The 13,891-nt window shown below is 48.8% G+C and overlaps 1 protein-coding gene across 2 annotated transcripts in view; it reads right to left on the bottom strand.

The window, feature by feature from the left end:
• ADAMTSL5 (ADAMTS like 5) overlaps window positions 1-13,891 on the bottom strand; it is a 287,008-nt gene that overhangs the window by 46,633 nt on the left and 226,484 nt on the right. For both annotated transcript variants that reach the window (XM_078668537.1, XM_078668538.1), the window contains 2 exons: window positions 10,376-10,438; window positions 6,833-6,912 (listed from right to left, as the gene is read on the bottom strand). In XM_078668537.1, the coding sequence (XP_078524663.1) occupies window positions 6,833-6,912; window positions 10,376-10,438 (143 nt within the window). The remainder of the gene's footprint in view (window positions 1-6,832; window positions 6,913-10,375; window positions 10,439-13,891) is intronic.

Below are 13,891 nucleotides of genomic sequence, written 5' to 3'. Positions count from 1 at the left end.
GTTGTTGTGGTCTTGGAAGAAGTCTTTTGTAGTCACGAGATAGGCGATTCCTACCTTGGACGATAGTGCTTATGGTCATCGGCTCCATCCTTAGATTGTTTTTTCCGACACTGGGTTTGGATGAAATTTTTTCCGCTCCCGTTCCAAATCTACTTTTCAAGTACTTCGAAGCGCAAAAACTTACTAAAACTTTACCTAACTACTTTCGATATCAACAAGGATCATATTGACTCAGTCAGCTCGATTCCGGTCATCGACACGGGCCGTTGGGCCTATCCACGTGGTGAGGCCTACACCTCATGGAAAGGACACCATTCAAAAGATGCCCCGAGTGTGGAGCAAAGTTTCCACACAGTGACTACCATGAGGTCTAACCTGTGCTTATCGCCAGAACACGACAAATCCAGCTGTACAGCCTACGCGTCCTTTCGATCCAAGAAAACCATTCGAGATCGGAGGGCCCGTCGATACGACATGAAGAGATCAGCTCCGGAACCAGTGGATATCTTCGACGAGGAGGTTTCGCTCGCTCCCGAAGAAGATTCCGATGGTCTCCAAATCGTCGTATCAGAGGCAGACGACTCGGATGACTCCATACCATCGGATCAGCGCCTGAGTACTACTGCCCCTGCCCCACACACAGCACCCAAATCGAAGGCAAAGGTCAACACTCCGCCTCCGAGCCCCAGTTGCGACCGAAAGAACACTTTGAAAGCCCCGCCATCGAGCCCGGCTCCGAAGAAAATGCTCAAGCCTTCCGGTAGCTCCTTACCGAGCAAGCCACATGTGCCGATCCCACCAGCTCCCTCGGCACCGGAACCAAAAGAAGTCTCGGCTCCGAAACAGTCGACTTCTAAAGACAAAACTATGAAGCCAGCGTCCAACGCCTCGAAGCAGACGAGACCAGCTTCCACTCCGAAGCCATCATCTTCGGTACAGAAACCTACAAGGCCTGATTCCGATGCGCCCAAGCCCTCAAAACAGCCTACGGCTCCGAAAACAACACCTTCGGTGCCGAGATCTACGCCAAAGGACACAGTAACAACTCCTAAGGCTAAAGAAAAGCAGCAACCACGCCCAGAACCGAACAAAATCGGCGCCGGCAAAGGTTCCGCAAGGAGAAGAACTTTTCCAACCTGATCCTGTACAAAAGAAGATCTACATTGACCCAGAAACAGGTCATGTATCCACCACACCACACAGGAAGAGGAAGTCAGATACAGCACCTACACCTGTAGTGCCTACCAAGAAGAAGGACTCTGCCACATCTCCTATGCACCCTTCTTCTCCTATACTTCCTTCTCCTTCATCTCCTGCTCCTCTTAACAATTATCCTCAAATTTCTCCTCCACATTCTCCTCTTCATTCTTCACATTCACCTCAAAATGATGAGGCGTATAGCCTAGGAGGAGGGGGTCGACCCAGATGAACCTTTCCCATACCCTATTGATGATCCAGACTTGGGGTACCCAAACCCACAGGATGTACCAGATATTCCGGACCCACAGTCATATCCATCAAAACCTTCTCCCCCAGAAGATATTAGTTTTGGGCACTTGCTGAACAGAGCTGCCATTTACCATGGGGTCACTATGGATTCTGATGAGGCAGAGGAAGATTTTTTGTTAGATACATTTGAACAATCGCAAATGGCTCAATCAAGTGCGCACTAAATGTAGCAGACACTGCATCTAGAGCTGTAAACACTAGTGTCCTACTTAGAAGACATGCGTGGCTACGCATTTCAGGATTTAAGCAGGAAGTGCAAACTACCATCTTAAATCAGCCATTTAACCAACATCAATTGTTTGGACCAGAGGTAGACACAGCACTTGGAAAAAAAAAAAGAAAAAAAAAAGACACCGATACAGCCAAATCCTTTCGTCGCTCCTTCTACGGAGGAGGCTCCAAACAAACTGGAGCAGACAATACAACATCCTTCAAATCTAACACACAAACATCTCTAACAAGGGATATTTTAGAGGAGGATATAGAGGGAATAACAACAACGGAAGAGGTAGGGGTAACAACAATAATCGAACCTCTTCCACCACAAAACAGTGACTTCCCTCTGCTCCCCCGACAGCATTCCACTGCTGTGGGGGGCAGACTAACACTGTTCCTACCTGTCTGGAACTCCATCACAACAGGCAAGTGGGTAAGACAGATTATCCAACATGGCTACTGCCTAGAACTCACAGCAACCCCTCCACACATACCACCCAGGCAGCGTCCAATGTCTGCAGAACACCTTACTCTGCTCAAACAAGAAGTCCTGTCACTTCTTCAATAGGACGCAATAGAAATAGTTCCTTTACAACATCAAGGAACAGGGGTTTACTCGCTGTATTTTCTAATACCCAAAAAGGACGGTACATTAAGAGAGATTCTTGACCTCAGGCCCCTCAATCACTATATACAATCAGATCATTTTCATATGATCACTTTACAACAAGTGCTCCCATTGCTGCAACAGGGCGAGTTCCTTACAACACTAGATCTAAAGAACACCTACTTCCACATTCCTATACATCCTGCTCACAGGAAGTATCTAAAATTGGTACTGGAAGGACAACATTATCAATTCAAAGTCCTTCCATTCGGAGTTACAACAGCACCAAGAGTGTTCACAAAGTGCCTAGCAGTAGTAGCAGCACATCTCAGGAGACAACAAATACATGTCTTCCCTTATCTAGACGATTGGCTCATAAAAGCCAAGTCATTCAATCAGTGTGTTCAACACACACATCAGACAATTCAAACATTGCACGACTTAGGGTTTACAATAAACTACACCAAGTCGAACCTGCAACCCTCTCATACACATCAGTATCTAGGGGCTACAATAAACACGTCTACAGCTCTAGCGTATCCCAGTCCAGCAACGATACAGAGCATCCAAGCCTTAGTCACAAAGTTCCAACAACAACACTCTCTCCCTGCCAGAGTGTTCATGAGACTAATAGGCATGGTGGCATCTTGCATCTTCATTGTACCATATGCAAGACTGCAAATGCGTCCGTTACAGGAATGTCTAGCACAACAGTGGAATCAGGCTCAAGGGCAACTAACAGACCTGGTGTTGGTAGACAGCCGCACACACCGCGCTCTGCAGTGGTGGAACACCAAAAACTTGACAAAGGGGCGGCCGTTCCTCGAACCTGTTCCACAACTAGTGCTCACAGCAGACGCATCCCTCACAGGATGGGGAGCCCATCTCCTACATCATACAACTCAAGGGCAATGGACCATTCAACAAAGATCGTTCCATATCAACCATCTAGAGCTGCTAGCAATATTCTTAGCGCTCAAAACATTCCAAGTACAAGTACAAAACAAAGCTGTCTTAATCCGGACGGACAACATGACAGCCATGTACTATATACAAAAACAGGGAGGGACACACTCTCTACAACTGTCCCAGCTTGCACAGAACATTTGGAGATGGGCCATTCCACAAAACATATATCTGTTAGCAGAGCACCTTCCAGGGGTTCACAATCAGACAGCAAATCTGTTGAGTCGACAGACACAACAAATTCACGAATGGGAACTACATCCGCAAGTTCTTCAACCATTCTTTCACAGGTGGGGTCATCCAGACATAGATCTGTTTGCCAAACACGAAAACGCAAAATGCCCAACCTTCGCCGCCATGTTTCCACACCCACTGTCCAAGGGCAATGCAATATGGATGAACTGGTCAGGCAGATTTGCGTACGCTCTTCCACCACTACCACTAATACCACTAATAGTGTGCAAGCTACGACAACAGTCGCTCAAACTGATTTTAGTAGCTCCCACATGGGCACGCCAACCGTGGTACACCACTCTGCTAGAACTATCCCTAGTTCCACACCAAAAGCTACGTCTGACACCATCCCTGCTAACGCAGAACCATGGAGACATCCGACACCCAGACCCAAAACAACTGAATCTGGCGATCTGGCCCCTGAAGTCTAAGAGTTTGGTTAACTTAATCTACCACCAGGCTGTATGAATATCATTAAAGAGGCCAGGAGACCTACTACTAGAGCTTGCTATGCTGCTAAATTTAGGAGATTTGCCATTTATTGCAACAATAACCACATTGATCCTCTGGATGCTTCTATCCAAAATATAATTTGCTACCGTCTACATTTACAAAGATGTAACTTGGCATATTCATCCATACGCCTGCACCTTGCAGCAATTGCGGCATATTTACACAACAGACAGCATCTGTCTCTATTTAGAGTGCCTGCTATTAAAGCATTTATGGAAGGATTAAAAATAATCATCCCACCCAGGTTACCACCTTCTCCAGCGTGGAACCTCAACGTGGTTCTTACAAGGCTCATGGGACCACCTTTTCAACCTCTACACAAATGTGAACTGCAATTCCTCACATGGAAAACAGCTTTCCTTGTTGCTATTACCTCTCTTAGGAGATTAAGTGAGATACAGGCTTTCAATATACAAGAACCATTCTTACAACTACACCGTAACAAAGCGGTTCTACGAACTAATCCTAAATTCCTTCCAAAAGTCATAACTCCTTTTCATTTAAACCAATCTGTAGAGTTACCTGTGTTTTTCTAAAACCCTGACTCTGTAGCAGAAAGAGCTCTACACACACTAGATGTTAAAAGAGCTCTTCTCTACTATATACATAGGACTAAATCCTTTCGTGCGACAAAGCAATTGTTTGTAGCTTTCTCTCCACCACATAAAGGCAACCCCATCTCTTAAGGTGGGATTGCAAGGTGGATTGTAAAATGTATACAGATATGCTATCAAAAAGCAAAACGTACATTAACAGTTCCTCTTAGAGCGCACTCCACACGCAAACTAGGAGCCTCTATGGCTTTCTTAGGGAACATCCCCCTAGAAGACATATGCAAGGCAGCAACATGGTCTACAACACACACCTTCACTAAACACTACTGTGTTGATGTGCAAGCCAAGCAGCAAGCTGCAGTAGGCCAAGCTGTTCTAAAAAATCTTTCAAAGTACTGCAACGGATACAGGTGACCACCGCTAGGGGAGACACTGCTGCACAATCGATGCAACGTGTAGAATCTGCAGCTCATATGCCTCGAACCGAAAATGCTACTTACCAGTATGCATCTGTTCTTGGCATGTAGAGCTGCAGAGTTGTACACACCCTCCCGCCTCCCCGGGACCTGTATCTGTTTGTTCCAGTTTTATCTTAATTAGATGCACACGCATGGACATCCTTTCTTTACTTCTACTAACTCCATCATTTCCCATCATGGCGAAAAACAATCTAAGGATGGCGTCGATGCCCATGCGCACTATCATCCAAGGGAGGAGTCACCTATCTCGTGACTACAAAGACTTCTTCCAAGACGACAACAACATGCAATCATCCGAGCCCAACACCAGGTGGCGATCTAATGCAAAGTGTAGTAATCTGCAGCTCTACATGCCAAGAACAGATGCATACTGGTAAGTAGCATTTTCCTTCCTTGCCAGGTCCTACATCTGTTGTCCTACTGCACATCTTTGCAACCATTGCTCTTATTGAATTAATGTTGTAAATTTCTTCTTCTACCTTAAAATGAAATTGTTTATTTGCAAATATTTTCAAACTTAATATGTAATTTATAACATGAACTGAATCCGGTATTAAAACGTATTCACATGCTTTTTCCCTGTTTTCTTCACGAAGCAGTCCTGACTTGCGCTAAACACAACGTTCATGGAAGATGTCATCTAACATCAATGCCCAGACACTGAACACACAGTGAATGGTTTGCAGAGCTGCCGTGTTTTTAGAGGTACATCCTTAGGACATTAATGTGTCTGCTGTACGTTGAATGATAACCTTGAACATGTTGACTAAGTTCGTCCTATGGAAATTCCTCATGCATTGACACGTACCTATGTGATGAACAGGTTGAATATCCCGGTAAGTAAGGATCTTACAGTGTTTACATTACATGAGGCTGGGGAATAACTGACTGGAGCTTCTCCTAGGGAATTACTTGAAAGGATCATATATTTATGTATGGTTATTTGAAGCCCTTTGTGCCTGTACCTGCCTTTTTTTGGTTCCCTTACATAATTGATATGGTGGTGTCTGCCTAGAGTTCAGGTCCACCAACTCCGATGTGTTGTTTTCGGTCATTGTGCACGTTATGGGTGCTCTGCACACCACTGCTTATTGTTCCACGCACGGGAGGCTGTTACAGCCCTTTGGCAGGCCCGTATACTCCTGGGGTAAAACTCCACTGCAAGGCCTTCAGTTCAAGGTATTGACCATGGAGTCACGTGGTCATCAAAGTTTCCGAGACAGTTGCACATCTGGGATGTGTGGCTATCATGACAACATTCTCTTTTTTGATTGAGGGCAGCGGGAGGTGTCGGGGGAGGGGGGGGGGGGTATTGTGGGCAACGCTGAAAGGCCAGAGAACGTCTTCCCACTGCTACTCAACCAGACAGAGCCTTGCCACCAGTGCAGGAGCCCTCCTAACATCTGACCGTTCACATGAGCAGTTGCTCGCTGGGACAGACCTCAGCCGCCATTTCTTTGTGGATGCCCCTTAGCCACCCCCCTGTAGTCACATTTATGCCATGGTCACGTCATTTTAACATAAAACACCATCTGCTCACCAAGTGTCCAGCAAAGATTAAAAATAGAGCACAAAATGCCTTTTTTTCCAGAAATCCAAGGAACCTGCTCCTTTCATTAGAGAAGCAAAGCGGCTACAATACCCCTCAATGCCCCATACTTAACAGAGCCTTAACCTCCCTCCCCCACCGCCCACAGTTCTACATCCTTCTATAAAAGCACACTCCAGTGTCCTAAAAAGGCTGCATTCCTCACCGTATCAGCTTCCTCTGGGGGTCGAGGACATCCAGAACCTTTTCAGCATACTCCTTCTTTGCTGTGGTAAAGACAAACATCTGCAATGGGAGTAGGGAGAAGTAAAGCATGGAGACCCAGTAGAGCTGTTTTTTATCCCTACGGTGCGCCTGGTGCGCTGGCCGGTGGTTCGTTGAGGCAAAGCCTTTGCACATTTTGTACGTAGGGGAGCCCTCTCCTGCTGTGGAGACCAAGGGATGCTGGGCTCATCAACCTACTACCGGCCAAGGAGCAGTAAAGCCCCCCCCCCCCACCCCGCAATACAATTGTGTGGAAATTGGAGAAGGCTAATATTTTATCAAAATTTGAGAGTGTCCCCCCACCACACACACACAAATCTTCCTACAACATGAAACTGCAGCTTTGTGGAGCATGACAGTCAGGGTACACTGACCTGCAACTACCAACTTGCCACTCAAAACACCTGGAACCGCCAACCCACCAGGACCATGTGAGACCTGCAACTCTCCGATAGATCCAGGCACGTGGTGACCGGGATTTCATTCCTGTAAGGATACTGCTCTACCCAATGTGATTGCATCTTGCAAAATTACCACAATACTAGATTTGTATTTCTCCAGAGAAATTGGTCATGCGTGTATCTGAAAGAAACACGTTAGTTATAGATTCCTTACCTTAGAATTACCCCCAGGCGTCAGACTGGATACGGAAAGTTTTTTGATCAGCAGTACCTCTGCACGTTAGAAGGTGGCGTCGGTTGGCTCCACGTCCGTTATTTGCGGCATGGTCTCCGGATGACGTCGCGGTAGCTACTAAGACGCCGCCTTCGTGTTCTGACATCAGTTCTTTCTTTTTACGCGCCAGCCAGCGCAGCTCCTGAGAGAGCGGTACCTCCAGTCACTTTTTGAGTGACTTTTGTCGACGTCTTTTTTGAGTCTACGACTCCTGGTGCTCGAGGGATGCCCGGATTCAAGGCATGCGGTTCCTGTTGAAGACGGCTCGCCCAAGGTAGTCATCTCCCACCTCCAGACTATACGCCTTCCTTCCGCTTCCAGATCAGCCTTCCCTTTTCAAGTCCCCGGTGGTTAATTGTTTCTTGAAAGGCATAACTCATCTCTTTCCTCCTATAGTCCCTTCATTATGCCTCAGTGGGAATTTAATCTAGTCTTAACCTATTTAAGGTGCGCTCCCTTTGAGACGCTTTCCTTTGAGGCTTCTAACGCTTAAAAATGCATTCCTGGTAGCCATCACATCTGCCAGAAGGGTGAGTGAGCTCCAGGCTCTTTCTTCCAAGCCTCCTTTCTTGTCTGTCCACCCGGACAAAGTGGTTCTCAGTACTCATCCATCCTTCTTTCCTAAGGCTGACATCGCCTTTCACATGGGGCAGACCATCACTTTGCCCACCTTCCTTCCGTCTCTGCATCCTATGAAAGAGGAGGAGAGGCTCCACCGACTGGACCCAAACTGTGCTCTTTCTTTCTGTCTGGATCACACAAAACAGTTCCGGGTGGATGACCAACTCTTGGTTGGCTAGGTGGGCGCCAAAAAAGGGTGGGCCGTACACAAGCGGACCAACTCTAGATGGGTCATTTTGTGTATTAAAGCCTGCTATTCTCTGGTGAAACAGGAGCCTCCACAGTGGGGCTACGCGCCCATTCCACCAGAGCGACGGCAGCCACTACTGCCTTGGGAAGAGGAGTGCCTCTGAATGACATTGGTCAGGCAGCTATGTGGGCATTGCTGCACACGTTTACCAAGCACTACTGTCTGGACAGCCAAGTCCGGAGAGACTGCTTCTTAGTCCGTTCTGTTCTCCTGGACTTCTTGGTGTGATCTTGGTTCGCAGACCCACCACCGGGGTTGGTATTGCTGGGGTATCTAGTCTAAGGTCGGGGCCCTAGTTTTGTGCACCAGTGGTCAGTGTCTTGCATGGCTCTGCGTTTCTGGCGCGGAAAGTCGTGTACAGAACTGACGTCAGCACACAGGGGCGGCATCTAAGTAGCTACCGCGATGTCATCCCGGCGACCACGATGCTAACGACGGGCGCGGAGCTGACCGATGCCACTTTCCGACGTTCAGAGGTACTGCTGATGAAAAAACTTTCCTGATCCAGTCTGACACCTGGGGTAATTCTAAGGTAAGGAATCTATAACAAACTGCTTCTTACAGATATATCGTTACCGAAGGTAAGTAACTTGTTCGTCAAGTCATTGCATGCAGCTGTAGCAGCTGTATGGGACCGGTGGCTGGGGAGTGGGGGAGCCGGGTGACCAGTGGCGGGGCGGGGAGCGGGGTGACCAGTGGCGGGGGAGAGGGGTGACCAGTGGCGGGGGAGTGGGGTGACCAGTGGCGGGGGAGTGGGGTGACCAGTGGCGGGGGAGTGGGGTGACCAGTGGCGGGGTGGGGAGCGGGGTGACCAGTGGCGGGGTGGGGAGCGGGGTGACCAGTGGCGGGGGAGCGTGGTTGTCGGTGCAGAGCCCAGCCTTTACTACAGTTGTATTAAGACTCATGGTAGAATCGGTCCTGGTTGGACAGACATTTGCTGGATCGCCAGGGAGTGGTGTACAGCGCCGTAAAGTGACCTCCAGGAGTAAGAAGGGGTGGAGGGGTTTACACTGCTTACCCTTCGATGCCCATACCCTACCTAGGAGAAGGGAGAAATGGGGGAGGGGTGGACAGGGGGGGGTAAAGGCTGTGGGGAGGAGGAAAGGACCAATGAACCATCTTGTGGAGAGGAGGTAGTAATAAGTTACTAAGAATGAGTGGTGGGTCAGCCTGACCAAGAGGAAGGGAAGGAATGAGTAAGCCCACCTAAGGGGATGAGGGGGTGAGTAAGAGTCAGCTTGGCCATCAGAGGACGGAGGCAGGAGCGAGCCTGCAGGTAGAAGTGAGGGAGGAAAGAGTGAGCCTACATGTGGCAAGGAGGGTGGAATGAGTAGGCCAACCCATGGGGAAGGAGGGACGATGTAGATCACTTAAACAAACTGGTAAAATAAAATGAGAGAGTTTTTCTAGAATGCAGAGGGCCTGCAGCATCTTCATTAATAATATGAAGACCATCCCTTCCCACAAAACTGGGTGAGGCGACAAACGCCAGACTCTCCTCGCCCACATCAATGAAGGTACATCTCTTGTGCCCATGCAATGCTGCGTCCACACACGCCATTGACCATTCTCTGAAACGGTCCATACATATCTGGCCCTCGCCATAGGATGCGCATCAGAGTTGCCCACGCCATATTTGACCCAGCTGCTGAATATCTATCTTATCGCCTACGCCATACCTTACTCCAGCTACTAAAAGTAGGTTTAGTTACCCCCGCCAAACCTGAACCAGGCCATTGAATGTATGTCTAGTTACCCACGCCAAACCTGAACCAGGCCATTGAATGTATGTCTAGTTGCCCATAACATGCCGCACACAGGTCACTGAATGTTTGTCTAGTTGCCCGTGCCATTCTGCACCTCCGAATGTATGTCTAAAGCTGCTCAAACCTGTAAGAAATGATAGAATTTCTCTTCCATACTTGCCCACACACTTACCTCATACATCTTGGAAAGTGTTTCCAGGAATTCTCTGACATGAGGCCTCAACTTCATGTAAACCTTCAGAAAGGAACGCAGGGAAAACTTTAGGTAAATGTATGAAATAGAGGTGAGAAAGAAACAGGGCTTCAGTAGACTTGGAGGGCATCGTACGAAAGATCCAGTGTTAACAAATAATGTGGTTTGTCAAGTCTTTATAAATTAGATCAACGTTTTGAAAAATAAACCCACTCCAAATGATGTAAACATGGAACTACTACTAACTTGCATTAAGAAGACCAACCTGCTTCTGTTATGACAGACAGCCCACGCAACAGGAGCACGTGGGGTGGGAATCATCAGGGTCTGCTTTAGTGAGCATTGTCGGACTCATACGTAATGAGTTTAGGGGGAAAAAACTAGAAAGAATATATTGGATCTTTCAGGGTTCAGCAAAAAAGAAGCAGACACAGTACCCTGCCCATATAGTCTATAAAAGGTCCTACAAAGGGATCCTAGAATTCACAAGCGGGTGACAGTAAAGAGTATTAGAGCCAAATACACAAAGACTTTTTAGATTACTTTATTTGTCAGCCATTTGGTCAGTGACATTTTATCTAAAGATTTCAGATTTTTTTTAGGTTTAGATAAAAAAGACATCACATATATAACAAATATACGATTTCAAGGAAAACAGGGGTCCCACACACACCGTTTAATTCAATACTCAGTCCGCATTCATGTCCTTTCCACTATCTTTCATTCAAACTTCCTTTCACACATCACATGCAAACCGGTGCAACAATGCCTAAGGATGCAATCCAGATGGACAATGTTGCATTGACAAAAGCACAAGGTGAGGCAGAAACAGAATGGATAAGGTCATCTAGATCAGATGAAGACCTGCCATCAGCAAGAAATACGCCTTTCAGGGTTCAAATCAGTGACCCAAATTACGATATACGTCGACATTTGGTCATTTAGACCGTTGCCAGCAGAAAGGTTTGAGCGCCACTGGGCAAGAAAAAATGAAAGGGACTGGATGGAGCCACGTGCTCAGCAGCCCCGGATGTGGAGAAGGTGAAGGAGCTGCACATGGACCATAATACGACGAGGGACCCTCCGCCTGGACATACAGGGGGTTTTCTTATGGTTCAGATCTTTCCAACTGTGGCCAAGCATTGTTCTGCTTTTTCATATTAAGGCCACTTATCTGACTTTTCACTGTGGTTCAGAGGCTGGTGGATTAAGCCCAAGTCCCAGCGTTACAGTGAGCGTTCAGTTGAGAGAGCTGCGTGAAGGCGGTAGCTAAGGAACTGGTGGAGGAAGAGAGGATAACAGACTGTTGCCAAATGTTTGCTCTGGCCTTGGTGTTAAATGCATTCTTAAGAGGACTTCCTGATGACTATTTCTGTGGCTGTCGATCATTTTGATCCGTGCCTTTATTTTAACTTTACCTTCCGGAGGACTCCTTTAAAAGGTGGCGTTCATCTCCGTTTTTTTCATTGCATCTATTTAGTTCCTAGGAAGGCTTGAACTTTCTGAGTCATTCTGGTGTCCCTTGAGAAGTGATCGGATTGCGTGGTGGTCTTCAGGCTGTGTTAGTCTTAATATTGTCTCAAGGAGGAACTTTCTGCTTTTAGAATACCATTCACATTGTAGGAGGACATGTGCCTTCACATTCGAGGGGGACGTGCGCACTCACATTCGATAAGGACGTGCGTGCTCACATTCGAGGAGGACGAGCGAGTTCACATTCGAGGGGGACGAGCGAGTTCACATTCGTGGGGGATGTGAGCGCTCACATTCGAGAAGGACGTGCGCGTTCACATTCGAGGAGGAGGAGAGAGTTCACATTCGAGGAGGAGGTGCGCGTTCACATTCGAGAAGGACGTGCGCGCTCACATTCGAGGAGGAGGAGAGAATTCACATTCGAGGGGGACGTGCGCACTCACATTCTATAAGGACGTGCGTGCTCACATTCGAGGAGGACGAGCGAGTTCACATTCGAGGGGGACGTGTAAATGTAAATGTAAATGTAATTGAGCTTATATAGCGCACAGCTACCCGCAGTGGGTTTCCCGGCGCTTGCTTAGGGAACCCTTCCTGATATTCCCCTGTGAGATAGCAGGGTATCCACAAGGTGAAAGTCAGGCATCCCGCCGCGAGGGGCCGTTGTGGAGATTAAGCAAGCTATTGCCCAGAGTCGCAGAGTGTGAACCCGTGAGTCGAGGAGGCACCGGGGTGAGAATTATCGAGTCCGTGGAATTTTTAGCCCAAGACCCGCCGAGGCGGGGAATTGAACCCTGGTCCAGGACCGATCTCAGCTTCCGGGTCTGCCGCCTCTAACCCCTGAGCCACACTTCTTCTCGCTCACATTCGAGGGGGACGAGCGCACTCACATGCAAGGAGGACGAGCGCGCTCACATGCGTGGAGGACGAGTGCGCTCACATGAGAGGAGGACGGGCGAGTTCACATTCGAGGGGGACGTGCGCGCTCACATTCGAGGAGGACGAGCACGCTCACATGCAAGGAGGACGAGCGCGCTCACATGCAAGGAGGATGAGCGCGCTCACATGCAAGGAGGATGAGCGTGCTCACATGCGTGGAGGATGAGTGCGCTCACATGCGTGGAGGATGAGTGCGCTCACATGCGTGGAGGATGAGTGCGCTCACATGCGTGGAGTACGTGTGCGCTCACATGAGAGGAGGACTGGCGAGTTCACATTCGAGGGGGACGTGCGCGCTCACATTCGAGGAGGACGAGCACGCTCACATGCAAGGAGGACGAGCGCGCTCACATGCAAGGAGGACGAGCGCGCTCACATGCGTGGAGGATGAGTGCGCTCACATGCGTGGAGTACGTGTGCGCTCACATGAGAGGAGGACGGGCGAGTTCACATTCGAGGGGGACGTGCGCGCTCACATGCAAGGAGGACGAGCGCGCTCACATGCGTGGAGGACGAGCGCGCTCACATGCGTGGAGGATAAGTGCGCTCACATGCGTGGAGTACGTGTGCGCTCACATGAGAGGAGGACGGGCGCACTCGTATGCAAGGAGAATGAGCGCACTCACATGCGAGGAGGACGAGCGCACTCACATGCGAGGAGGGCGAGCGCACTCACATGCGAGGAGGGCGAGCAAGTTCACATGCGAGGAGGGCGAGCAAGTTCACATGCGAGGAGGGCGAGCAAGTTCACATGCGAGGAGGGCGAGCAAGTTCACATGCGAGGAGGGCGAGCAAGTTCACATTCGAGGAGGGCGAGCAAGTTCACATTCGAGGAGGGCGAGCAAGTTCACATTCGAGGAGGGCGAGCAAGTTCACATACGAGGAGGGCGAGCAAGTTCACATTCGAGGAGGGCGAGCGAGTTCACATTCGAGGAGGGCGAGCGAGTTCACATTCGAGGAGGGCGAGCGAGTTCACATTCGAGGAGGGCGAGCGAGTTCACATTCGAGGAGGGCGAGCGAGTTCACATTCGAGGAGGGCGAGCGAGTTCACATTCGAGGAGGGCGAGCGAGTTCACATTCGAG

Source organism: Lissotriton helveticus, chromosome 12 (assembly GCF_964261635.1).
Source record: "Lissotriton helveticus chromosome 12, aLisHel1.1, whole genome shotgun sequence".
NCBI lineage: Eukaryota > Metazoa > Chordata > Amphibia > Caudata > Salamandridae > Lissotriton > Lissotriton helveticus.
Note: the sequence above shows the minus strand (reverse complement) of the source record. Positions and strands in the feature narration are given on the sequence as shown.